General features: G+C 43.1%; 1 protein-coding gene across 4 annotated transcripts; it reads right to left on the bottom strand.

Moving 5' to 3' along the window:
- Window positions 1-388: 388 nt before the first annotated feature.
- Window positions 389-27,595, bottom strand: LOC308484430 (MOB-like protein phocein). 4 transcript variants are annotated; one of them, XM_081019392.1, is made up of 11 exons: window positions 26,419-26,468; window positions 25,900-25,962; window positions 24,828-24,897; window positions 24,190-24,354; window positions 10,333-10,395; window positions 9,684-9,784; window positions 8,825-8,867; window positions 8,546-8,632; window positions 4,911-4,990; window positions 3,875-3,986; window positions 389-2,666 (listed from the first exon to the last, which is right to left on the bottom strand). In XM_081019392.1, exons 1-11 carry the CDS (start codon window positions 26,463-26,465, stop codon window positions 2,535-2,537), a joined length of 963 nt encoding a protein of 320 aa, XP_080875518.1. In that variant the 5' UTR covers window positions 26,466-26,468; the 3' UTR covers window positions 389-2,534. The 4 variants fall into 4 exon arrangements, with proteins under 4 accessions (XP_080875518.1, XP_080875515.1, XP_080875516.1 ...); XM_081019389.1 differs by lacking the exons at window positions 24,190-24,354; window positions 24,828-24,897; window positions 25,900-25,962; window positions 26,419-26,468 and adding an exon at window positions 14,047-14,205; XM_081019390.1 differs by lacking the exons at window positions 389-2,666; window positions 3,875-3,986; window positions 4,911-4,990; ... (2 more) ...; window positions 9,684-9,784; window positions 10,333-10,395 and adding exons at window positions 20,990-21,203; window positions 22,206-22,295.
- Window positions 27,596-27,895: the final 300 nt, after the last annotated feature.

Below are 27,895 nucleotides of genomic sequence, written 5' to 3'. Positions count from 1 at the left end.
TATATGAAGCTGCATTGTACAAAGGTTCAAAATACATGTGAGATTAAAAGTTCCTGTGCAGGCTTTTAAAAACACAAATTGCATCAGCAGGAGTGATAATTAACTGGATCAGAGCAGCCAAGGGGTGGGAATTCGACCCTTTCCACCCCTGCAGTGGTTCTGACGAACATTGCTCTTCTGAAGCTGATTATTTCCTTTATGGGAAAATCCTCCAGGTAGCTTTATTTCTAATAAATCCTCTGCAAGTAAGACACGACACATTCAAGTCATCTCCAGTTAACTCAATTAATACAGACTCTTTGGCTACACCAAGGAATTCTATATATGAAACTTCAGCAACTCTGTTGATTAAAATAATTTCAAAACAATTTAGCAAAATAGACTGGTATGGAAAAAGAAAAAGATTTAATTGCAACCTCTACTTTTTTTTTTACAATGTAATTCAAAAGACAGACACATCTCAGTTTCCCTATAATGCAGAATGTAAGTTAAACCCTCAATATATATTTACCATACAAAGTCAATAGTTCACTTATGCGTACTGAAGTTCTACAGTATCAGCCAGGCACATGTGTGCACACATTATCAGAGGTACTCGAGTCAACAGCATTAAAGAAGGTTACAAGCAGTGCCCCATTTACTTAACTTGATTATATGAAGTCAAGTTTACAGTGCAGAATTGGATTTATTTGATAAAAACAAGATGAGCCATTTCAGAGGCATACACCAGAATAATATGGAGATGCGTTGAGATTTTGTTGCAGCCTCAAGCACCACGGACTTTCACAGAAATGCTTAATGGTGCTATTTCATTTTCCGGCTGGGGGAGGCTGCCCTGAATCAGCCATTTCTTACAATAACCATATATATCCTGCTACCTCTGAAAGGGAAATTCTTTAGCCACTTGCTTTGAGGTATCAATCGCATCTACATTACTCAAGGTAGGCCTTACATTGGGTGAACTGACATAACTAGCTGTTGCTAAGAACACATCTGATGTGATGACCCTGTTATCCATTAAAACCATATTTTAAATTGAAAAGTAAGAACAGCACAGAGGGGCAGAACCTCTCAACAAAGTTGCCACCAACATAGCCCTGTTAAAAGCAAGTGGGGCTAAGTGTCCCTTCTCCTGTAAAGGGATGTAAGGTTGCATTCTTGCTGTTAGATAGGCCCAATTTGAAATATTTTTTTTTGCAATTAAGGCATGTACACAATGCTAATCTGAAACACAAATTATGAATATTAGGAAATAAATTTGCACCTTTCATTCTGCGTTAATGAGCACTCTTCAAAATGAAGTGTGTGTGTGTGTGTGTGTGTGTGTGTGTGAAGTCAGCTTGGCAACATAAAAACCAAAACTTGCCCATTTCAACAGATCAAGGGGCACTGGTTAATGTTTTAATGTGAATGGAGAATACACCCACTTCAAAAAAATAAAAAATCTCTCCAAGTCCATTTGATCACTGCTAGTGCTTTTAGATTTCTGCATTCATATACACTAACACAAACCTGCGAATGCTATTTAAGGAACATACACTTAAGATTTTGGGGTGGGGGGTGGAATTCAATTACTAGAACATAAAGCAGGTGGTATTTGCATGGATGAAAGGTAAGACAGAATCTCCAGCTGCATGTACTGTGATGAGTAGGGTTCAAAATTCCACGGAACCCTTTTGTTACAAATGAGCAAGGCTATTTTGGCACACTCTGCAGTAGTGTAAAATGAACTTTTAATGCAAGGTATCACCTGTAAGCAATTACTATAAATATGCACAGGTATAAGCCACAGAGCACTTTACTGTAGGCAGAAAGGAACACAAATTGCTTTTACCCACTGGCAAGAGGTGCAGGAAGGAAAACACGGAGGGGAATCTTTGCCTTAAGGTGACTGAAGTGAACATACGGCCTTTTGCGATACACACAAGTCTCCACCGATACAGAAAGGCAAGTCCATAAAGAAAAAATCTAGAATACACTTTTGGCAGTATAATAAGTGTTATCCTTTTGGTATTAATACTGTAATAATGAATATTTGGATACACACATACTACAAGAGTTTAGACGCTATATATGCGCACACCCAAAAAAGCAAAAGTTGGGCACTAAAACAAGGGTACTTTCTATAAAATACAAAACGTAAAGAGTTAAATGGACTTGCAAGCTTCTGGTGTTAGTCAAACTAAGGCTAAAATTCCAACTTCATCAGTATATAGGAAGCTTCAGGTTTAAACTGGACAAGGTCTGAAGATTGTGATCCAATGATTGTTTAGCAGCAATTTTACAGAACTGTAAATTCTTTTATTAACAGGCAGTATAAACAGATAATTCTAATTTTATTTAAAAACCATGAGTGCCACATTGAAGAATATACAGCTCATGAATAACTTAAACCATATTCCATATTAAGAGGCAACGCACACAGCATACAAAAAGTATACTAAACAAAGCTCTAAGGATACATGATTGACGTTTCTAAATGATATATACAGTACACAATGTTAATTACGGAATCATTCAGTCCACGACACTCATCATGCCTCACTTTCGCCAGAAACTGAATTCTGCACCTCCTCTTCTAAAATTGGTACGATCAGGTTATCCTTGGACATCAGGTTGTATTTCATCACAAATTTGGTAAACCGGTGACACAAGAAGGTTTCATTCTTAAGACAGAAAAATAAAAAATGCATTAATATACACACATACACACACAGCATGAAATACAGACTTAGGAAAAAAGTTATTCAAAATTCCCATATGGAGACTTCCGTTCAGGAGAAAAGAAGATACCGCAGGCCCACCAGGATGAAAAATCAACACTCTGCTCTTGAGACTCTTCCCGCTCACAAAAGCAGGGGGGTCAATCAGGCAGACAGAAATAAGTCTGGGATGCTGCTGCAGTTTCATACACAGAATGCTAGTTAGGTAGGCACTTGTAACAAATAAGGATTGTTGCACTATTGTCAAATCATCTGAATTACTGCTTAGTACATGGAAACATTTTGTAATTTCTGCTGAATCTAAAGGACAGGGTTTCTGCAACAAGGTAATGCACACTTAAATATACTAGGAAGAAAGCAACATAATTTGCTTTCAGATCTGAGGCACGTGAAACTTTTAAGTCCCACTGCCTATCTCAGACAAAACACTGCACACTAAGTATGTGAAGAAGAGCCAATATTCACCTACTCTCACTGGAATCTGTCTGGAGTTTTGGATATTTTGGAGTAAAAGGTAAAAGACCCCTGGGTGGTTAAGTCTAGTCAAAGGCAACTATGGGGTTGTGGCACTCATCTTGCTTTCAGGTTGAGGGAGCCGGCATTTGTCTACAGACAGCTTTCTGGGTCATGCGGCCATCATGACTAAACCGCTTCTGGCGCAACAGAACACTGTGATGAGTGCCAGAGCACATGGAAATGCCATTTACCTTCCCGCCGCAGTGGTACCTATTTATCTACTTGCACTGGTGTGCTTTTGAACTGCTCGGTTGGCAGGAGCTGAGACAGAGCAACTGGAGCTCACCCAGTCACGGGGATTTGAACCACCGACCTTCCGATCGGCAAGCCCAAGAGGCTCAGTGGTTTAGACCACAGCGCCACCCACTTTCCACAAGCTAAACAGAATTTCTACACATACTACATTTTGAAGCAAAAAATGAGACTCAGCAGTGGTCTCTAAGAACAACTCAGTTTCAGTTGAGTTCAGAAATAATTGCTGGTACTAAAACAAAGTGTCAAAAAGAGCAGAGCTCTCTGACCAATTGCAACATGACCTCTAGTTCAATACCGTATTAAGGTACTTATAGCACAAGCCTCTATCTACTCCCAGGCAGGTGGGTATAGAATTGCAGCTTTAGTATCAGAGTACTTACTTCGTATTCATCAAATATTTGGCGATGATGAAAATATGCATGTGAAAATATTCTGTAAATCCTACGGCAGACCGATCCTAGTTTGGCTACGGAGGATTCCTTTATACTAACCCTGTAAGTAATAATAAAAAAAATTATACATGGACCTTACTTTCTGCTATTGTTGGACTAAATGTTTAATGATGGTTGACAGTATTACTTTCATATATTATCCATGTAAAAATTATTTCTGGCAATAATTTGTTCACCAAATCTATATATAGATTCATTCAGCCCTGACATTGAGGTCCAGCTCCGAGGACCTTCTAGCGGTTCCCTCACTGCAAGAAGTGAAGCTACAGGGCCTTCGCGGTAGTGGCGCCCGCCCTGTGGAATGCCTTCCCATCAGATGTCAAGGAAATAAAAAGTGATCTGACTTTTAGAAGACATCTGAAGGCAGTTTTTAAATGTTTGCTGTTTTGTCGAATTATTATTGTTGTTGTTGTTTAGTCGTTTAGTCATGTCCGACTCTTCATGACCCCATGGACCAGGCCAGGCACTTCTGTCTTCCACTGCCTCCCACAGTTTGGTCAAACTCATGCTGGTAGCTTCGAGGACACTATCCAGACATCTCGTCCTCTGTTGTCCCCTTCTCCTTGTGCCCTCCATCTTTCCCAACATCAGGGTCTTTTCCAGGGAGTCTTCTCTTCTCATGAGGTAGCCAAAGTATTGCAACCTCAGCTTCTGGATCTGTCCTTCGAGTGAGCACTCAGGGCTGATTTCCTTAAGAATGGATCGGTTGGATCTTCTTGCAGTCCATGGGACTCTCAAGAGTCTCCTCCAGAACCATAATTCAAAAATTATTATTATTCTATTATTAATAATAATATTCTGTTAGGAGCCGCCCAGAGTGGCTGGGGAAACCCAGCCAGATGGGTGGGGTATACATAATAAATTATTATTATTATTATTATTATTATTATTATTATTATTATTATTGCCTTCAGAACCAATCATGAATATTTAAAAAAGCAAGCAGATTCACACAGAGCTTTACCTGCTGGGAAAATATTTATTGCTATTCAGAAGACATGCAGCTCCATCCAATGTGTGTCTGGTGTAGTCAATGGCAGGACACTAGAAAGGACCCAAGAAAGAGAGAAGAGAAACTGGAAATCCTCTTGCACAATCAGGTTTCCATTACACAAGTGGGTAGGCATAACTGAATGCCATCTGAAGTTATTACTAGCTCTGATCCTACACCCATAAAGATGGCATAGTAAGGGGAAAAGGTTGTCTTGCTTTAGGGGAATGAGCTTTTGTAGGAAAACACTCAGAATATTATGTATACTCCTGGCATGAGAGTGACACACACAGAGTCACAGTAGCATACTCTTATTTATTCATCCATGTAACAATTACAAAACTCATTTCCAAAAAATAAACTCCTGTCAAACCTTGCGCTTCCCTTGATATTCTGTTCTCATTATTTTTAAAATGTCCCATTTATCAAACAAACATAATATTCTGGGAACTACAATTTCCCCTGTGAATCAAGTCAGTTAATTTGCCCATCTCTTCAAGTTCTAGAAACTTAACTAGCCATTTCCATATAGCCAAAATACGGGCACAAGATTTTAGCTGCTAAATTTATTTTTAAATGTCACTCCCCATGCAATATCCTCCTCAATCTTAATTTATGCTATGTATTATTTACACATCCCAAAATCAGATGCCATCTGACAATTCCACCACTTCTCATACTGACAGACTCGATGAGAGACTTAAAAAAAAGACCCCACCAGATCTCATTCCATTTTTCTCCTGGGACAGAAAAATCAAGACCCATTTCCTACCTAATGCTCATTATACTGATCCTTCTTCCTAAAGCCAAAAGTACTTTGTAGTTTTTTGCTGACATGCCGTTTGACTTTTTCTTCAAGCTGTCAAAAAGACAACTGTCTTAATGCAGTTGTGATGCGCCCCCCCCCCCCATCCTTAAATGGAAGTATGGAAACCGTAAAAATGTCCACACTCCTTTTTGAGTAATTTCATACCTTCATAACATCTCCCCATTCCCTTCCAATGGCTTAAATAAGATACACCATGAATTCCCTAACTTTCAGAATCTTCTGGTCCATTTCCCCTAAGAAACCTAATACTATGCCTTCATAGAGTACCTAACAGATAAATGTACACACTTAATTTCCTTCTTCCATATTATAAAAAGTTGCTGTGGAATCAGATTTTGCTCCAACTGTTCTCCTCTTTCCTTGACACCCACACCAATAATCCTAAATAAGTGTTGATATAAAGCTATTCCAGTTAGTATACGCCTTTATCCTTAGTTTGTAATAACCATACATTTAGCCAATTCAATTGAGCAGCTTCATAAAATGACAATAAATTTGTAACTGCTAGTCCTACTGTCTGATTGGAGGTATTAGCTTCTATTATTGGTGTACATCCTGACATATAGTTACCAAATTCTCTGCTTTTCTATTCATGCAAATCAAGCAATATTCACAATGACGTAGACAAAAATAGAAACCTTCATAAAATTGCTTGATCATATTTTACTTTGGCTATCCAAGACAAACTCATTTTTTCCATCTTTCTAAATCTAGTTTTACTTCCTGATCCAATGGCTAGTAATTTTCTCAGCCCTTTGGCTATCTACACCACCTTTATTCCTAGATATCTAGCTTGTTTCTTTGTTATAATCACACACACACACGCTTTCTGCCTGTTTATCTTATATCCCAAAATAGCACCAGAGTTTTCTATGATCTGAAACGCATATTTTTCCAAGGATAAAATTATGTCATCTAGATATGGTGCATTCCAGATCTGCCCTTTCAACCTGACACCACAGATCTTTCCATTTTGCTATAGTGAGTGGCTCTATTGACAATACAAGTAATAGAAGTGAGGCGGGCAACCCGCTCTTGTTCCTCTAATTGTCTGTTCACTAGTATTCTTGCTGATGATGCAGAATAGAGATAAAATGGATTAAAGCAACTGAGAAGATTAAAGGCTTCCATGACAGCAAGAAAGCAAGTCAATTTGACCCTGTCAAATGCCTTTGTGGTATCTAAAAACAGTAATAAAGTTGTGTATTGTTATATGCTCATAACCTGTATGATTATCCAATCAAATACATGACACATGGTTAGTTTAAGCCATGGGTAGGCAAACTAAGGCCCATGGGCCAGATCCGGCCCAATCACCTTCTAATCCAGCCCGCAGATGGTCCGGGAATCACCGTGATTTTACGTGAGTAGAATGTGTGCTTTTATTTAAAAGGCATCTCTGGGTTATTTGTGGGGCCTGCCTGGTGTTTTTACATGAGTAGAATGTGTGCTTTTATTTAAAATGCATCTCTGGGTTATTTGTGGGGCATAGGAATTCTTTTCTTTTCTTTTCAAAATATGGTCCGGCCCCCAACAAGTTCTGAGGGACAGTGGACCGGCCCCCGTCTGAAAAAGTTTGCTGACCCCTGCTTTAAGTCCTCAACAATGTGCCTGATCTGTGGATGACTTAATCCTGGAGTTCCGCTTGGTGAGCAACAGAGAAAAAGAAAACAAATTAGGGGAATGTAGGAGTAAGTACCTGGATTTATTACCCTATATATTCACACTGTATTTGATATAAAAGCCCTGTGATCTCCTGACCTGGCTGTCCTGACTCTGACCTAAATGCCAGAGGTTTTCCGTCTTGCTTGTTGAAAGGCTTACAGGATGCTGGAATTTTCTGTCAAACATACAAAATCTAAAATTTATGAAAGTTGGAGGTTGCACCACCCCGACAAGACTGTGTGCTGAAGAGAGATTGTTCCAAGTTGCTATTTGTAAGATGAATATGTGCTGTAAAATAATAGGTTTTTGTTTTAACACTGGAACTGAAATTTAGAATTTGTCAACACTGTGCACATTATCACAAAGGGATACAAATTTTTCACTAATCCGGGGGGACAGGGACAAAGAGTATATAAGGAATTCAATCATCAGAACTGACTGGAGTCACCTGGAGTCTATCACTACATCCAAAGGCTGTAACTGGCAATCACGATCCATCTCTGGACCAAATCCCCTCAGCTATTTCTGTATATATTCTTGTGTAAATGCTCAGTAAGAGCTTATCCATGGAAGTGTCTGAACATATTTGTCTTTTCACGAACTATTAGTATTCCAGTGTGAAGGCTCTGAGCAACATGCTACAGGGTAAAACTACCCAAGTTCTTATGCAGAAAAACAAATTATTATTCGGCTTGGAAAAGACTAATGAAAACTTTTTTAAAAACCCAGTAAAATGTGCAGTCATGGCTAGAAAACTAAGTTTGTCATAAGATGATGTCAAGATTCAACAGCTGTGGGCCAGGAGCAAATTAAATTGAACCATGACTACTATGGTGACGTGGTTTGAAGGAATGACACTTGTATCTACTACTACCCACTACCAAATCACAAGTACACAGTAACTCATGGTAGCAGGTAAGTATACTCCTCAGATGAAAATTATAGCTGATCTCCAACTTGCACGTGTGCTTATCCTTCATGTTGAACAACTGAACCATCTTACAGACAAATAGTGAATGGAAAATGGTAGCAGGATAAGGACTGGAGGTCCAGTTGTGTGAAGTTGATAAGCAGGGAAGAGTCTTGGCAGCTGCTTTTTATATTCCTTTCTTACCTCTTTGGGAGTTTTATGGGCTGCACAAAGAAATATCCACTGCTCAGTTGCTGTCATCTGCGTGCATGTATCCGGATGGCATTCAGTCTGTTGAAACATTTGTACAATAAATAAAGATTACACCAGGCGTAGGACCTCACATTCAAATTTCTCTCTCTCTATTCCTACAACCATGATTAATAAGAAACAGAGCACTGAAGAACAATATGAAGCATTAAGATGCAAATACATAAAAAAGTTATTCCTAATTGTCAAAAGGAAGATAAAATAATAAATTACCTGAAGTTTAACCGCAAGGCCATTAAGCTCAAGACAGAACTGCCTAAAATTTTAGAATACAGAAGGTTAGAATTCAGTAGTGTCCAAACTTTTTTCAAAGAGGGCTAGATTTGATGAAGTGAAGCGCCATAAGGGCCAACCGAAGGGCCGACCAAAATTGTTAACCTTTTTTTTTTTTTTAGGATTTTACCCCAGGAAATAAACTGCCACAGGGGCTGGATTAAACTGACCGGCAGGCCGGATTAGGCCCCTGAAACGGACTTTGGACATGCCTGGGTTAGATAATCGCTTCCCTCCCCCATTAAAACACCACAGTCCAATGATTATGAACTACAATATTTTGGATTATATCTAGCATTATAAATGATGTCATTTAGCATTCTCTAACTTGGTGTCCTTCACATGTTTTGGACTACAACTGCCATCATCCCTGATCATTGGCTATTCTGGCTGGGGCTGACCAAATATCTGGAGAGCAGTAGGTTCAGAATCCTGAAACCGTAATTTGTTATTTCTGGAATTAAAGTGCGGTTGTGGGGTAGGTGGGAATCATACAAAAACTGGCTGGCTAGAGAAGCCAGGATGGCTGCATTTGACCCTTGGCCTGAAGTCCGCCCCCCACCCCGGACTGTAAACTTGAGTATATCATAAGAAATTTGAATTTAATCAAAATGGCTTTGGTAGTGACAGAAACAAGTATGTTTAACCGTAAAATATATTTTTTCTTATGATACGGACAATGAATTGGACAATACCAAGCAGGCACTCATTCAAGGATGAAGGCCCCAAGGCCTTTTTTCAGAGACTGGTTTCAGTTAAGCTCAAACAATTTATTTATTTTTTACAGCACAGATCATACCTTAAGTGTTCATACTTCCAAACACCTTCATCCTGTCCTTCTGGAGGTTCAAGAATTTTGTCGATGTTTGAACAATCTGCCCTTATGTTTTGCTGGATATACTAGAGGAAAGAAATATTTAAATAAGATACATTTCACTGATGTTAATAATAATGTCAGAAATAAACTTAAGTGTGTTCAAGACTGTGGTAAAGTTTTATTTAAAATGCATCTCTGGGTTATTTGTGGGGCACAGGAATTCGTTCATTTTTTTTTTCAAAATATAGTCCAGCCCACCACATGGTCTGAGGGACGGTGGACCGGTCCACGGCTGAAAAAGGTTGCTGAACCCTGTATTAGAAGAAACATGGGCTCAGTGGTCCAAAGGCTATTATTGTGAAGGCATTTGAGGATCGAACAAACCCAACTATAATTGCAAGGAAGAAAGCTAAGTAACAGCATGCATGGAACACCACTGTCTTCCTGGTGTGCTAAAGGCTAACCTATCACAAACAAGCACAGCTGCTCTTTACATACCACAAGTAAAATTGTCTTTGTAACTATAGAAATGCACTGATATATATTCTAGGCAATTAACAAACAGTAAGAAGCAGAAATAAATGAAATGGGGAGGGGAGAGGTGGACAAAATGAAATTAAATATGATGTACCTGCTGAACTGCCAATGTGCTGTCCATTTCTTCAAAAGATTCATCAGGCCAATTATAAAAATCCTAAGATAGTAAGGGGGGAAAAGACTTAAAGCAAACTGAAGAAAAACAGAAAGATTCCAGTCCAAAAGATATTCATTACCGCAAGAGCACATAGGGTGCTATACATCAAAACAGAACAGACACAGCTGTATACTGTGCAGTTGCGTACAAACGTCCAAGTGCAATTCCATTCTATTATTAGGAATGCTCAGCTGTTCCAACAAGACTGTAAAGTCCTTCAGGATATCCCCAATTTCACCATCTCTATTGTCCAATTCTGAGTTAATGCAACTAGCTGAATGTGGGGATCTAGTAAAAGTAGCTATTGCCAAGGCAGCAATATGCAAGCTACACTTACAGCAGGGTCAGGTAATGACATCAGTGCAATATCACAAGCCATGACACTGCAATGATGTAGCAGTCTCTGTATCCCATCTGATATACTTATCGACCAGCAAAGAAAGAAGTGAAGCCAACTGCAGCATTCTAAATATTTCACTACAGATTGCAAGGGGCGGGGAGGAGAATATCTTAGTTATTCTGCTGAGACATGTTCACCTATTACCTAATTGTCCTCAGTGACTACAAAATGTCAGCTGCAACTTTGCACACTTAAACAGAAGTCACACAAATCAGTGAAACTTACCTGGCAGTGTACATGCACAGGGCCAGGCTATTAGACTGCAATCCTAAATTCTTTGGTTTTGAAAATAGTGCTATTTATCTCAACAGAACTTAACTCCATGCAAAAAAATGTTCAGGGCTGCAATACAGAGTTTCCAATATCCCAGTAGTCAATAGTAAACTAGTTTTCTGTGATGGGCATTTTGACTATATGTACTTTTAATGAAATAGGTTGAATAACTATGATAGTAATAATTCCAGATCTTTACAGTGCTATAGTCTGTCCTTGTTTGCTCTAAATGAATGCACTGAATTTTAAGATGTGCCAGGAGAAACTCAGAAAAGTCTGCAATCTTTTCTAAATCTATCTATCCATCTATCTGCCTTTATATAATACAATGACAGTTATCAGCCCACACCCCTTTTACAGGAGACATTTAAGGTATGTCTCCCACAGCTTTCTCAAGAGGATGACTCATGAATCTTTTCAACTGGAAAAAACACCATGTTCCTGAAAAAGAGTAATGCTATAGATAAGAACATACATGAAAATGACTAACTAGTCGCATCATATTTTTTTTCACTATTCATAAAGGAAGTTACAATCAGATGGTGGACGAAAAATATCCCGAGTATGTCACAGTTTTCCTGCTACTTTATTCAAGCCATAATGCTTTACCAGAAGGCACTATAAAAACGCAAGCCATAAGACTTAATTTGCACAGAAAAATGATGACCAATACTTTATACAGAAATACTGTATTTTAAAAAGGCCTGGCTACATAACTTTAGCAGTAAGAGGAATAACTTGAAAATAACAACAGAACTCATATCTAATTTAGTATCCAGCCATTTGTATGACACCAACATCTCAATGCTGCATATGATATGCAATCCTTCAAGATGAATGTACCTATCTAGTTACCGTATTTTTCGCCCTATAGGCCGCACTGGCCCATAGGACGCACCTCCTTTTTTGGGGGGGGAATGAATAAAAAAAAATCCCCCCCCAGCCCCCAGAACAGGCTGCTACCCGCAAGCCTTGCGAGCCCGGTGGCAACTCCCGCTGGGCTTGCAAGGCTTGCGGACACCTGCGCAAAGCACAGGGCACCCTCCGGAGGGCGCCCTGTGCTTCGGGCTGCAGGCTGCTGCCCGCAGGCCTTGCGAGCCCATGGGAACTCCCGCCGGGCTCTCCAGGCTTGCGGATAGCTTCCTGAAGCCTGGAGAGCGAGAGGGGTCGGTGCGCACCGACCCCTCTCGCTCTCCAGGCTTCAGCGAAAGCCTGCATTCGCCCCATAGGACGCACAAACATTTCCCCTTCATTTTTGGAGGGGGGAAAAGTGCGTCCTATAGGGCGAAAAATACAGTAGTTTGCTATAGAACCCACTTATTACTGGGCATTTCATGCACACACTCCCTTTTCAGTTGGTACATTCCTCTATTATCCTAGGATAACTTCACAAATGTTTTCTTTAAGCTAAATTATAAAATGAACTTACTTGCCTCCAGGTTATTTCCTTCAGTCAAAATAAGGCACTTTGCTGTATACAAGAGTCCCAATGATACAACAAATACATATAATTTATAGCCGAGAATTTGTCTTTAATAGTCAAAACTTGCAGGCATGGCCAAGCTTGGCCCTCCAGATGTTTTGGGACTACAACTCCCATAATCCCTAGCTAACAGGACCAGTGGTCGGGGTGATGGGAACTGTAGTCCCCAAACATCTGGAGGCCCAAGTTTGGCCATGCCTAGAAATTGTTGTGCTTGTTTTATTTATCAGCAGTTCAGCCTACGAAAAAAAGAGGGTAATACTACCTATACTTTTTAACTTGCCAAGTTACTGACGGTTGAAAAGTCAAGCAAGATGGACTAAATTTATATGTATACACTACATGAACTGCTACTATAAAAGGATGGCAAGTGGGGGGGAAATAAATAAGACAAAACATACATCAGTACAAGTTGCATCCAGTTTTGAGAGGAAATGGCTGGAACACACATACTCAAGACAGCAGTTAAAACAATACACCGAGAAAAGGGAGAGCGAGAGACAGAAAAGATTCACATTTCTCAATACAGTAACGCCAACTGTTTTGAAAGGTTAAACACAGATAGGTGTAACCTGGGTCTTAATTACAGCAGGCAAGATTCATGTCAACACGAATCTCTGCCAAATATGCATTTTTTAAAAAAAATATAGACAGCAAGTACATGAGCAACCTCACAGACACCAGCCCTGAAAAATACAGGCTAGACCGCTTCTACTCCAACCACCACCCTCCAACTCCTCCCAGCTGTATTCATGAAGTCACTGCCCCCTTTACACGCAATCTTCCCTGCACCCAGCACCTGAAGTCACCTTCCCAAGACCCCACCCCATGGACTCTCTCCGTGGGGCAACCAACTCCGTCAAACTCTTCCCTGCGCCCCTATATTCTTCTCCCCCAAACACCCTCTTTCCTCCCTGCACAGGTTACATACCGTTTCTTTTTCCTTTACCTTAAACCCTCCCTTCCTAACCAACGTCACGTCCCTAAATTCTCTTTATTTCCGAAGCAGCTGCTTTGAAAAAACAACAACCCCACAACCCACGTCCCTTCCCCGCAACTCCCTCTTATTCTCCTCCCTTTCCAGAAATCCCTGCTCGAGCCGCAGGGACACGCAAGGCCGTTCAGACGTTCGCGAAGTACACGGGGGTGGGGGGGAGGGGAAGAACCGCCCACCACTTTTTGGTCAAAGCCGGATCAGGACCCTGCCTGAACCCCCGACCCTCCCCCAAAACCCAAAAAAAATAGAGCGGCCTGCCATTTTGAGGGGAACATCCCACCCTCGCGTTACTTTCCCCTTCGCACCGGGCGGCGGCGGCGCCTCATTCCACTTCCCCGGGGAACGGAGCGAGGCGGAGAGCGAGTAGGCCTCGGCCGCCGCCGGCTTCTCGGCCCCCGTCACCCCCCTGCCGCGCCACCGGGTCCCCCTCCGCCGCCGCCGCCGGCACCCCGCTTCCCACCCGGAGCCAGGGACCCATCGAGCGGGCGCCGGGCTTACCTGGGCCTTGGTGCCCGGCCTGTTCCTCCTCAGCACAGCCGTCCCCTCCGCCATGACCATAGTGACAGCGAGCGGCGCCAGGACCCGGATGCGGCGGTGGCACAGCAGCAGCAGCAACTAACCAAGCGGGGAGGGCGGGGGGAGGAGGGAGGCGGGAGAGGCGCGAGACGACGGACGGGACAACGCGAGACGAGCGAGCTTCCTCCGCGGGGAGGGGGGGGGCCGAAAGCCCGGCGGGAACGGGTAGGAGAAGCACGTGATCGGCTACGTCAGGTCGGCGGGGGCGGGAGGCAGGCGAGAGCGCCGAAGAGCAGAAGTCTCACAGGGGCGGGGGTGAGGGAGGAGCAGAGGGTAGAACAGCGCGCGCGCGGGCGCCCCCTCCTCCTCCTCCTCCCAATAGCGGGGAGGAGGGCGAGAAGCGCAATAGAACGACGAGGGGAAAGGGGGAGGAGCGAGTATGCGGAGGGCGGGAAGGAAAGGGCGGGAAAGGGGGTTGAGGAGAGGTTGTGAGCCGCCCTGAGAGCTTGTGAGGGAAAGGCGGTGTATAAATCTAGATACAATGGATGCCATTAATCTGATTTTATAATGAAATGATTTTAGAATGTTGTATTATTTTATTGTTGTTAGCCGCTTTGAACCCGGCTTCGGCTGCGGAGGGTGGGATATAAATAAATTATTATTATTATAGATAGATAGATAGATAGATAGGGCGCCTCATATATAGGCGAAACTGCGCGGGAAGAAAGCATAATAATAATAAAAATTGCGCTGCACTAGAAAGAGGCCTGGACAAAAACAAAGGACGTGCTGTTTTTCAAAAAAAAATAATGGGTGTGTCAAAGAAGCTTGCTTCGACGTTCACAGGAACAGGAGGAGGGGAAATAAAAAACACCCTTAGCAGCGGGCGGGAGTCGAAATACCATATAATTATTATTATTTTATACCAAGCCCCTCTGGCTGGGTTTTCCAACAGAATATTATTATTAATAACAATAAAAAGTGGTAAAACATCAAACATTAAAAATTTCCCTATACAGGGCTGCCTTCAGATGTCTTCTAAAAGTCAGATACAGTGGTACCTCAGGTTAAGTACCGTATTTTTCGCTTTATAAGACGCACCAGATGCACCTAGTTTTTGGAGGAGGAAAACAAGAAAAAAAATATTCTGAATCTCAGAAGCCAGAACAGCAAGAGTGAAAGCAGCATTCCCTCTTGCTGTTCTGGCTTCTGGGATAGCTGCGCAGCCTGCATTCGCTCCATAAGACGCACACACATTTCCCCTTACTTTTTAGGAGGGAAAAAGTGAGTCTTATAGAGCAAAAAATACGGTACTTAATTCGTTCCGGAGGTCCGTACTTAACCTGAAACTGTTCTTAACCTGAAGCACCACTTTAACTAATGGGGCCTCCCACTCAATTTTTGTTCTCATCCTGAAGCAAAGTTCTTAACCCAGGGTAATATTTCTGGGTTAGCGGAGTCTGTAACCTGAAGCGTATGTAACCCGAGGCAGTGGCGTAGCGTGGTTTGTCAGCACCCGGGGCAAGGCAAGTAATTTGCGCCCCCTAACCCGTGGATTTTAGCACTCGAGTGCAAGCGCCCCCCCCAGGTGTTGCGCCCGGCCCCCCTGCACCCCCCCACGCTACGCCACTGGGGCTGGGGGCGAGCGAAGGAGCCAAGGACCCCCCCCAAAGGCTCAGCAGGAATTTATTAAATTTATTATTTGCGGAGCCCCCGCGGGCCGAGGCAGCCGAAGCCCCCTCCCCTCAGGCGCCTCCCCGCCCCCTCCTCTCCTTGGGCTGTAGGTGGAGCTCCAGATCCGGGCTTGGCGAGCGCCTCTCCTCCTCCCGGCCGGGTCCGGGGGCTTCCAGCCGTGCTCCGTCCTCGCCCCCCCCCGCGGTTGAGACTTGCGCTGAGAGCCGGAGCCAGCGGCGCCCCCTTCTGCCGGGAGACCCTCACCCGCCCGCCGGCTTCCTCTCGGAGGGTTTTGGGGAGCGCAAGGCGCGGCGAGGCCCCTCGGAGCTCTCCTCCCTCCCAGTCAGCAGAAGCAGCCGCCGCCTGTGGCTGGGCCGAGGGGATGGCGGCGGGGTGCAGAGGCTGCCCGTGCCCGGCCAGGCGTCGGTGGCAGCGTCGGCGCTGCTGCAGCGGCTGCTCCTCCTGCGAGCAGTGAGTGGAGCGCAGTCGCAGCGGCGGCGGGGAGCGCGCACGCGCTAGGGCGTAAGGCTGGCGGTAGCGGCGGGGAGCCCGGTGGAGGAAGGAACTTGTCCCTTCCCTCTGGACTCGCGCCCCCCCCAATGTTGCGCCCGGTGCGGCCGGCACCCTTGGCACCCCCCACGCTACGCCACTGACCCGAGGTACCACTGTAGTTGTTTATTTCCTTGACATCTGCTGGGAGGGCGTTCCACAGGACGGGCGCCACTACCAAGAAGGCCCTCTGTCTGGTTGCCTGCAACCTCACTTCTCACAGAGAGGGAACCGCCAAAAGGCCCTCAGAGCTGGACCTCAGTGTCCGGGATGAACGATGGGGGTGGAGACGCTCCTTTGGTTCAACTGGTGCAAATAGGTTTTTGGACAAAAAGGCGGAGGTGTTTCTCATCGCTTGCGACCATGCTACCTGCCCTTGCTAACTTTTGACAACAGGGCAAGGCAGTGGCCAGAACATGTCACCTCGCAGATGCTTCTCTGAAACAGCACATTATTATTATTATTATTATTATTCCATTTACAACATAACCAACTTTTCCTCCAAGGAGCTAGAGGTGGCATGCATAGGGCTCCCCATTCTCTCCTCACAACCACCCTGTGAGGTAGGCTAGGTGGAGAGGCAGTGGCTGCCCCAAGGTCACCTGGTGAGCAAGTTTCATGGCTGAGTAGGGATTTGAACCCTAGTCTCCCTAGTCACCATAACCGCTAAGCAGCCTGGAGAAGGCCAGACTGCCTCGGGGGCTTTTGAATGCGCCTTCAGGAGAACAGTGCTGATCTGAAGGGGGAAGCTAGGAAGCAGTAAACAGAAATATTGCATCCGCTTTTATTTGTGGTCAATCCAGCACATTTCTTAGCCTGTCCATTGCAACATAAGAGTCATAAGAGTTCAGAGCTGGGTTTCCTTTTAACCTCTGAATGGAGCCTTTCCATTTTAGAAGAAGCACGGGTGAACTCAAAATCTTATAACTTTGGTCTATGAAAACAAACCATTACTACACCCTTAGTGCCTATGCCAAACATGTCTACAGCTTCCCATCATTCACCAGGGCCAAACCCCAGCTTTTTCCCTCTCAGAAAACTTCGCTCACCAAGCCCTTTCATATTTGCTTGCTTTTCAGAGCGGGTTTAGCAAAGCAAGCAGAATTACCGTAATTGCCCTTGAGAAGATCTTCCCCACGGACAGAAAACTGGCCACAGCTCCTAACCTTAGTGGCAGGTCAGGGAGCCTAGCTTTCATCTGTTGGCATCAAACCTTTCTATAAAAGGTAAAGTAACATTCAAAGAAGGTTTGGGGTTTAAAATTTAAAATTTGACTTGTTGCTCTGGTGGATCTATTCCATAACAAACAAAAAAAGGGGGGGGGGGAGCCTGGCTTTTGGTTTAATCAGGATCACTTTTTCACTCTAGAAGGGAAGGTTTGGCTTATATCGAGCTTTTTATTTTAAGTGTTACAGAAATTGACAATTATTTGCACTCCTGTCACTGAAGCAGTGCAATCGCATGAACTCACTCTGTTCTTTAATAAAAATAGCTACCAACCCCCCCCCCCATAAATAAATTTCCACCTAAAAATTGGGGGGGGGGTGTAAACTAACCTGAATAATAACCATATGTGCCAGGCAGACTAGACAATGGGACAAGGTGTGTAAAAGAACAGTACAACACCAAGTTTATCAATTTTTTGTTTTGCTTATTACATTTACATTTGTAGGCGCAACATAAACTATGGGAACAAAACTTTCATTGTGACTTGGCACCAAAAAACAGGTGTTTCCAGTGTCACTTCAGTTTCTGGCTAGATCAATTTCAACTCAGCTACACTAATTTAATAAAGATGACAGGTGTTGGGTCTCTTTGGCATATTAATAGGATCCAAAATGGTTTAAAAGAATACCCTAGTATTTTTGTGTAGGAGCACCAATCTGGCAGACCACCTACAGTACAGTGTGGCTAAAGAAAGGAGAATTATGTAAGGTGACTGTGCACAAACATACCTTTGTCTGCTTTACAACAAATTGGATTTTGGGTAAAACATTTACTTGACAGAAAGCTAGAGGGAGCAAGGCACTTGTGTCATTATTTCCTTTCATCTCAATGAGAACCTGGATTTCTGGCAGTGGTCCACATCTTTCTAAGGAAGTTTGGGTAGAAGCAGGGGAAAGTGGGTGCACCTTTCTGACCTCTCAGTCTAATTAAGTCTACCGTTTCATTCTTATCCAACTGTGTTATCTGGTAACACTGGGAGATCTGTGGTGCAGGTCTTTTTTATTTGCAACTTATTTGCATTCATTTCAGTAGACAGTGCTTCAAATTCTATGATATTCAGAGCCACGGGAGTTTAAGGAGTGACCTCATTTATACCATTCTAGAATTAAAGCAAACAGCCACCCATAAAGTTCTGCACACTTGGAGGGTGGGGTTCAGATAGCATTTCTTGAATAGAATCCCCTCACCCATGCCACATGGCAAATCTATTTGATGATGAGGAAACTTTTCAAAATTAGCAACGGTGTCAATATGTGCTGTTAAAGGCAAAATCCAAGCCCTTTGGGCATACTTTAAAATAGTTTATTAAATCCTGGGCCCATACTATCATGCTTTGGATTTGTTTATGGTGTTGGAACTTTTTTTTCTCTCCCTCTCCACATGCACTTCATAAATTCCTTACAATATTGACTATCCCTGCTGTTAAGGGGAGGTGTAAAATATATTTTGGTTGTGATCCATAATTAAAGAGAATCATGGTTCGCAGCAATGCCCCTTCCTGAAGCTGACCTATCAACCACTAAACCATAAGCCAGTTTCAAATAAACAGTACTGTCCTTGTTCTCCGTGATATAGCCTTGCAGTGGATGATATAACATTCTCAGCTGTTGCGCATAACATTCTGCATAGCTTGTGCATCATGTCCCCCCATAATTTACAAGGGAGAGGCTCTTTATTTCTTGGCGTTTGAATCCTAAACATAGTGGCTTAGATACTGTTAACTTAAGTAAGTACACAGAAGGAAAGATTCCCAATTTTTCCTTCCCCCTTTTTTCCTTCCTTTATGGAAGATGGGGAAGGGGTCTACGATGGGGTAGGTGGTAGAGGTCCACTGAGCTCAACTTCTCTCAGCTGCCAATTAGGGTTTGAATGCTGTTGCTTTAACCGGGGCAGAAGTCACATGTTGGATTTCCATCATTTGGATTGCTCTCCCCATCTGTTCTCTAGCCAAGCAAGTATACAGTATTCTAAATCAGGTTTCTCATTCATCAAGAGCATTGATTATTTCAGTGTCAAAGTTTTGCATTTCATTTCCAAGTCTCTTGTTATTGTGATTTTGCAGGTCTGGGTCTTGATGTGCCTTATATTATCTCTGCATGCCTTCCTCCATTTTGTTTTTAGGGCAAAAGTATTTCCCACTTCTTTTCATTCCTTTAAACATTTTGAGAGATATCATTACATTAATCAAAATGGGAGGTCTTCAGAGCACGAATCCCTGTGGCCAAGCTATCCCTGTCCAGCAATGGCTAGCAGGAGCGAAACCTGGGCATAAGCACTCCATATTACCAAAGAGCCCTGGCTCCAGTGACTATGTGGTATTGAGGAACAGTCCTAGATAATGTAACTGTTCCTTCAGGGTATGTGCAACTCCATAAAAACAGGTGGTCCCCCAATTCCCAGACCTAGGAAATACCCCACTTCCACATATTAGTGGCATCCAAACTTCAAATTTTCTGATGACCTCATACAGCAGTTTCATATAGAGAGAACGGGACAGAATAGAACCCCGAGGGACCACATGGATTAGTTTTCATGGGGCTGAATGGAAACCTCCCTATGATACCCTCTGAGACCAGCCCTGCAATTAGGAGCAAGTGCCCTCCACTCTCAACCCACAAAGTTATTTCAATAAGATACTGTGTCTACAGTATCAAAAGCCACCGAGAAAGCCAAGAGAATCAACAAAGTTGCACTCCCCTCTACACTAAACAAGGTAATCAGTCGTGGAAACCAAGGCTGTTTCAGTTCCAAACTGGAGCTCAACACCAAACTAGAATGGATCCAGATAATGATGTCTGGAGCCGACCAGTAGGTGTCATCATTTTATATTTGCCTGACAAAGCTAGTTTGGTTTTCTCAATATTGGATATGCTTCCCCTTGTTCGATTTGCTGGCATGCAGCATTTTGAACAGAACACAGTAGCTTTTCTGGGAACTGTTTTACATCCCTAATTTTAAAGAATTGCACATTTTATTTCCCTCAAATGCTGGTAACCCTTCCGTAACAGCGCAATAGCATGGCCATTTTGAGTTTGTGCACCAGTAGCTCCTAGTGAGAAATGTGATGTTTTCCAGGTTGGAAGCAATTATTTTATTCATTGACTTGAATAATTTTAGGGATTTAAGGGATAATTATACTTGACTTGTGAACTCTCCAAGCATTCTGATGCTCCCCCCCCCCAAAGATGGAGAAATTGGTCCAAAAAGCTCTTTAGGATTCCACGTTGTAATGGCATGATGTAAAGAAGGCTGTGATGCAGCACAGGAGGGATGCTTTTTTGGGGAGGCAGGAAACTAAACCCCAAACTGGTTTCATGGTTCTTTGGCTCCTAGTCTATAGCTCCTTTTTTATTATTATCACAAGCCATCACTGTTTCACCCTGAAATGCTTTGGCTACTTAATTAGCCAGCAAGCTGCTCTAAGTATATTTAAAAAAAAAAACAGAACACACGGAATAAGATAGTAAGAAATGTATTTTGGCTATACACATTGTTTTATTTTGAAGTCACAATGATACTTGGTAATTTGGGAGAATTTGCATTTATTAGAAAATAAAATTATTTACATGATGGAACAGAACCATTTGAGCACTTTTTGTGGAATGAAAACTTAATGATAACGCAGCAAGATGAACTGTTCAGTCCACGTATTTTCCAAGAATATCACCATCTCTAAATATGAAATAGTCCTGCAAATAAAGAAAACAAATTTGTCCATGTTGAAGATAAACAATTAAGTAGTTCAAAAACTGGAACACTGACGCTCTTCCAACACAGAGATTTATGACATGTCCTTGGATCAGTGCTATACAAATATTAACCCAAGGACAGTTCTTCTACTTCATCATTGCTATTGCTCTGAAAGGGGCTTGAATTCCCCCAGGACAGACTTCAGATGAATTGACTGGAATAGTTTACAGGGGTTCAAAAGAAAATTAAGAGATTCAGCTGGAATTCTTCTATAAAAGACCCATGTACTCTTGAGATTTTAAATCTCACCTAAGGTTTACATACATATACATAAACTTTTAACTTTCCCCCACTTTACATTGGTTTGCAACCTTATTTCTGCAGATGGTTTGGCCCTAAAATAGTACATACAAATGCTATAATTTGTGCAATGGTTGTTATTTTTGAAATGCAGGTCACACACTTAGCAAACTTCTGTTCCAATACAGACAAGTTAAACCACAAGGAAATTACTGCAGTGACTACAAGGGGCGAGTTTTGCCTGTTCCATACTCAGGTTTCTCCCCAAGGAGGTAAGTCACAAATGTGTTTCATTACTTCTTGGTAACAGGCCTAAAAGCAGTAAAATCTCTTCTCCACCTCCCACAACAAAGGAATGGGGTTGCAGAAAGAGGACAGTGGCTATTCCAGTCACAGTTACTTCTGGATGGAGATGAAGGAAAGCAATGAAATGTTTATAGAAGGTAGGCAGAGACTGAGGCAGTGTGCATACATCTCGGAATATAGCATATGGAAACTATTAGGTATATGAGAGTTAGGTGAGCAGACCACTGAGGTTTCTTGAGAAAGGGCATGAAGATTCTAACAAAATGTATGTGATCTTCCATAAAATTAAGAGAAGCACTGCTTTTGGCTTTGTTTATAAAATAAGAGTTTAAGCAAGTATAAAAGTGGCATACAGAGTATAATATACAGTATAGAAATTTAATTCACATACTAACCTTGTCATCCAGTACAACTTTTGTTCCACCATACTCCGGTAGCAGAACCTTCTCACCAACTTTTACACTAACTGGACGAGTTTCTCCCTCCTTAAGGGGACAAAGAATAGTTACTGACAACGTATGTTACAATGCTCTTAAAAAGTTTTCTGTAGTGGAAATGCAGCTGCAATATTGCATCAGTTGGAGCTTCTGCACCAGGCCCAAGGGCAGCCTCATACCAAGCTCACTGCCCTCATCCAATCTCAGGGCTACTAGTGCATGGTGGTCAAGTGATCCCGATCTATATATGGCTGTAGCTGGCAAACTAAGCAAAACTGGTAAAAGGCACTCGCAAGTCACAGAGGTCACGTGAGTCTCCAACGACAAAGATGTATCTAGGAGTACCCACAAGCTACGTACCGCAACCCCATCCAGAACAGGTTACTGGGGCCACCTATCCAGAGAGCATCTTCCCAGGCTTTCGGCAGAAAGGCAAAATATAAATACAGGGCTGTATCAACACTACTGTTCCAGTAGCTTGGCAGACTTCTGCATGCTCAATGTAACTACACACCCTCAAAAACTGCTCCAGGATACACACACCTGGAACAGATTTTGAGGGTACATGCAGAGAGGAAAGGAAAGAGGTGTCCAGTTGTGAAGTACTGGGTGCAACCCATAGTAAGTAAATAAACACCACATTGACCACGGGTGTCAAACAGAAGGCCCGCGGGCCGAATCCAGCCTGCCAGACCTCGTCATGTGGCCCGTGTAGCCGCCGCTGACCTTCACCTTTTATTCTCGCTTTTTTTTTATTGACACAAGAAAGCCGCCTCTTCAGCGCATGCACGGCAGCCTACAAGCCAGAGAACGTCTGCCCTCTAGCGGCGCCGGCCGTTCTACACAGGAAACCTCCACTTTACATGCATTCAGGAAACCTCCACTTGTTTTTATATTGAGCGCATGCCATCCTGCGATGTGACAGATCCAACGGCTGCCTGAACCCTTCTCTCCTGTACTGTAAGTACATATGATGTATGGGGGGGTCTGCTTATTATTCTGCTTAAAAGTCTGAGCGGTAAACTTTGGATATACATACATTGAGGTTATGACTTGTTTGCGGCCCTTTGAGGGTGACCAAACTGCTGATGCGGCCCCCGATGAATTTGAGTGTGACACCCCTGACATAGACCATTTATGAGCCACTTACCCAACAGGAGGAGGCAAGTAAAATGCATTTAGATGAGTGCCCTTTGCCCCCTCCCAAAACCAGAAAAGACACAATGAGTGGCTGGAAGAGGAAGTGCTCAACACAACCTTCACAGTGGCCTCCAACCTGATGTTTTGTTCTCCAACTCCTATCAGCACCAGCCAGCCATGGTCAAGTGCAGGGATGATGGGAGATGCAGCTTAGCAACAACTGGAGGGCACTGGGATGGGGAAGTCTGCTCCATAACATACATCTGTTACATGCACAAAAAAACCAGTTCTTTCTTTCTTCCAATCTTACATCCAAATCCTATGAAAGCTTGCTTGGAGACAATGTTGTGCCACATTTAATGGGACTTACAGATAAGTTTGCATTGAGTTACAGCATTATAGGCCTTATCACTAAGAAAAGCAAGGAGTTCAGCTACCATTAGCTCTGTGCTATGAAGACATGCCAGAGCGTCAATGGCAACTGCCCATTCCAATTCTTTCTCAAATAGTCTAAGAGCTTGGGGGAAAGAATCATAGTGGTGGTTGAGGAAAGAAGAGGCGTATGATGATGCTGATGTGCAAGTGAGGAAAGGCAGAAAAACAGCTGGGGGAGAAAAGCCTAGGAGAGCAGCAAGCAGATAATCACACCTTGAAATGTTAATTAGAAAGCTGTTGCCACTGTACCACACTGCTCATGATGCTTGATGTAGAGTGGAGAGGTGATTTTGCCTGGAGCACTAAGAAATCTCATGTTTCTTATCTGAAAAGCTATAAAAAGCTTTGATAGGAAAGGTCTGCTTACCTTGCTTTTAGAGCCTGTTCCAATTGCCACAACAGTGGCTTGTAACACTTTTCCTTGTGATTTTTCTGGAATCATAATGCCTCCTTTAGTTACTGTCTCAGCTGCACACCTTTCCACCAATACACGGTCGAAGAGGGGAAGAAATTTTTTAAATGCCTGTCCTGCCTGTTAAAACAAATCACAAGTCATAATGTACCATAAGCAAAATTGTGTCTCTCAGCCACAAGCACATTGTCATCTGAAGCAGCAAACATGTGATTCTACCACTTTTGCACCACAGTGAAAGGAATGGTGGGGAAATAAGGAAAAATCTGGGGGAAAACATAGTTACACATATACAATCCCCATTATGGCCAATGAAGTGTTACACATGTCAGTACATTTTAGGTAAAACAACTTCAAGAAAAAGTTAAATACTTTGTGTAGGTTTTTACACATGATCTTAAGATACATGCTTCCTAATTACTCAGTGACTCCTTTCTACAAATAAAGGACATCATGAATGTTAACCACCACCAAAATTATTGGCATCGCATGCTGTTAAGAAATGAGTCTCACTCCACAGATCTTGTTCAAAGGAAGAATTCTGCAGAAAAAGCTATCTGAAAAAGCCATCTTCCCTAAAAAAGATTACCCACCTTATTTAAATATACCTGGGTGATCTTATTTAAAACAGTATTAACTGCATTGGAATAAATAAGGATGTGACTGGAATATAGAAATGAAAGGTAGAGAGTTATATTGCTTATGTGTTTCAAATTGGAAGAATAGGCATGCCTGTAGTAATGGCTTTCGGACAACTTCCAAAGCTTTGGTGATTTAGAAACTTACAGATACCACGGAAAATCTACCAACATTCAATTTAGTGTAATAGCTTTATTAGGGCAACCAAATTATATCACAGAAAGGTATGCAAGGCTCATCAATAGGAACCTTAAGTTCAAGTTAAACTAAGCACCACAAGAAAATGTTTAACAGCAAGAAATGTAAATTAACATTCCACAGTGTAAAGCATGTTGAACTTTGGACATTATTAACAGTTTTTTGGGAGGCCATTACTTGTGCCCACCCACTGGTGCACTGGAAGTTCGCTTGCACAACTGAATACCCCTTCCTCTTGTTCCCTCATAACCCCAATTCTGTTCTGACTTGAGGACTCTGGGGCAGACTTGGAGGGCATGGAGGAAAAGGAAGGGAAATATTCTCATGCAATTTTAGATATTACCCATTAACCAAAACATTTTATCCAATAATGTTTTGATCTGGAAGCATTAAAATAGTAAAGGGTGGACTTCTACTTTCTGTAAAAAGCAACGTACAGTATTCAATTTCATATTTAAAAGGAAGCTTTTTGCAAGGCTAGATGCAAAACAAATCCACATTTTTAAGCAGGCAACTATGTATGGGTTAAAGAGCAACTATGTAGGAGTTAAAAGAAAACCAGAGAGTGCTAAAATGAAGCTAGCCAGATCACATGACGCTGGCTCACTTTCCCGGCCTTCTCGTGGTTTCCAAAGATATCCAGCATGGACACTTACAGAAACAGCTAGAAACCAGGAGAAGGCCGGGATTATCTGTACTCTTTGGACACTAGAGGTCGCTACCGCAGAAGGAAATTTGAAAGTCTTCTCGAACAAGCTGAGCAAATGGACAATGGAACCAGAGAAGGAATTACCTAAATGTGACCAGCAATTAAAGTATTTCCATTACCTGGGAGCGAGTCCCACTGACTTATTTCCACAGAATCCAATTTCAAGTCTGCAGTCTTCAACTCTGAAGACGAGTGATTAAGAGACTTTAAAACATCTGAAAACCCATCCTCAATAGTTTATTAAGAGATTTAACATGTATGTTCCTTCCAAGAGTATTCAGCAACAAATATTATTAAGTAAAAATAAAAAAGAGTGTCAGCCACCTATTTGGATACAAGTCAGTAAAGCTTTTGCTAGAAACTTCTCTAGAGCTAGGAATTTACAATACATTGTGCAAAAATACTTGGGACTCTACACAAACTTTGGTTTACATCTTAGTAAGAGCATATTGTCAGCACCAACTCTTTCAACTGGTACCAAATTGCTTTAGATTAGTCCATCATATACCCCACTTTTGGCAATAACAATCCCTGCATGTTCCTACACTATTATGAGCAAGGAGACTGCTACAGAGGAGCAAGTCCCATAGAACTTACTTCTGAGTACGTATGGTTAGGCTTGTGCTGTAGGGATTTACCTTAAATCAACTAATTTGACCCAAAAAGGATTCATCTCATCTCCCATTATTTTGTCGCTTGCCCAATAATTCCTTTCCTTTGAAGCACTACTGAACCAACAACTATCCACTCTCAGTAACAGTCAACGACTGATACAGCAAAAAAACCTCTGACTTTGCAATTTGCACTCTTCACCACACAATAGATACAACTTGTTGCAAAGCAGAGGACGTTCCTGTCACTCACTGTCAAGAGATTCAGAAGATAAAAGGATAAGACAATAAGGAAGAATAAAGAGCACATGGAGTTGTCAGAGTTGATTGACTAGTAGTAACCACTCCTTCATATACTGGGGAAGACAGGGTCAAGGAGGCATGTGCAAAAGACTTCCTCCTCACCCCCTCACACCCCTTCAGGACTTGGAAAAGTACGATGGGCTTGAATCCCTGTACTTCCATGCTGCACGTGTGTACTTTACCAAGGGTTGGAAGGGATCACGAGAGTCAGCTATTCTCACTCCCTGCAATGCAGGAATCTTTTGCCCGAAGTGTTGTTTGAACCCATGACCCTGAGTCTCACGCTCTACGAACTGAGCTACCCCTCTGCACTAACAGCTAACGCTATGGAGTTACTCTTCCAGGGATTTGCCTCGTCCACCTCCCGCCATCACGCCTTGTGGAGGCGAGTCCATTCATACGTGCATAACGCGGATGCTCCTGTATTGGGTGGGGTGGGGTGGGGCTAGATGACCCTGGGGAAACCTTCCGCCTCTACAATTCTAGGTAGGCGTCCGCTCTCCCCTGCCCTGGGCTCTGCACTTTTGCACCGGGGCCGCCCCACCCTTCGCCAGCCAACTGAACCCCACTGGGGGGTCCCCTTCTGCCTATTTTACAGGAGAACACCTTTCATCGTGAATGGGTGGAGACAGAGACTCAAGAGTTGCATTAATGAGAGGGAGGGGGGAGAAAGAAGAAAATATGGATTATTCTTCCCAACCCTTTGCAAATACTTCTCGAGAGGAAAGCGCGAGCAGCTTACCATGGCGCGCGCTTTACAAGGCCTCCTGCTCCCGCTGCGAGGACTCCTTGCACCCCTGACCGACCCACAGAGCTAGCACGCGCGGAAAGGGTCACGGCCCGCGCGTGCGCAGACCTTGCCCCGGAAATGGCGGGGAAACTACTTCCTGTGGCGGTTAGCTGAGGCGTAGTGGGGGTAGAGGAGAATAGTTGGGATAGACTTTAAAACTTTTTCGGTTCGCGCTTTCTCATTACTTGCCGCGAACCAGATTTATTTAAAAAAAAAAAAAACACCAGATAAGGTGTTCGGGTTTGTGGGCGTGAGGCGACACTCCCGCCATCTTGAGCGAGGGCGAAGGGGAGCGGAGGTGACGCAACGCCCCGCGCGACCTTTCGCGAGCATGGGCATTCCAGAAAATTCTGGAACCGCGGGGCCCGGGAACCTGCGCAAGGCATAAACGCCCGCGGTGCCTTTTGCATT

Source organism: Podarcis pityusensis (assembly GCF_964106645.2).
Source record: "Podarcis pityusensis genome assembly, chromosome: 1".
Lineage (NCBI taxonomy): Eukaryota > Metazoa > Chordata > Lepidosauria > Squamata > Lacertidae > Podarcis > Podarcis pityusensis.
The sequence above is the reverse complement of the archived record's forward strand: the minus strand, read 5'-3'. Positions and strand labels throughout refer to the sequence as shown.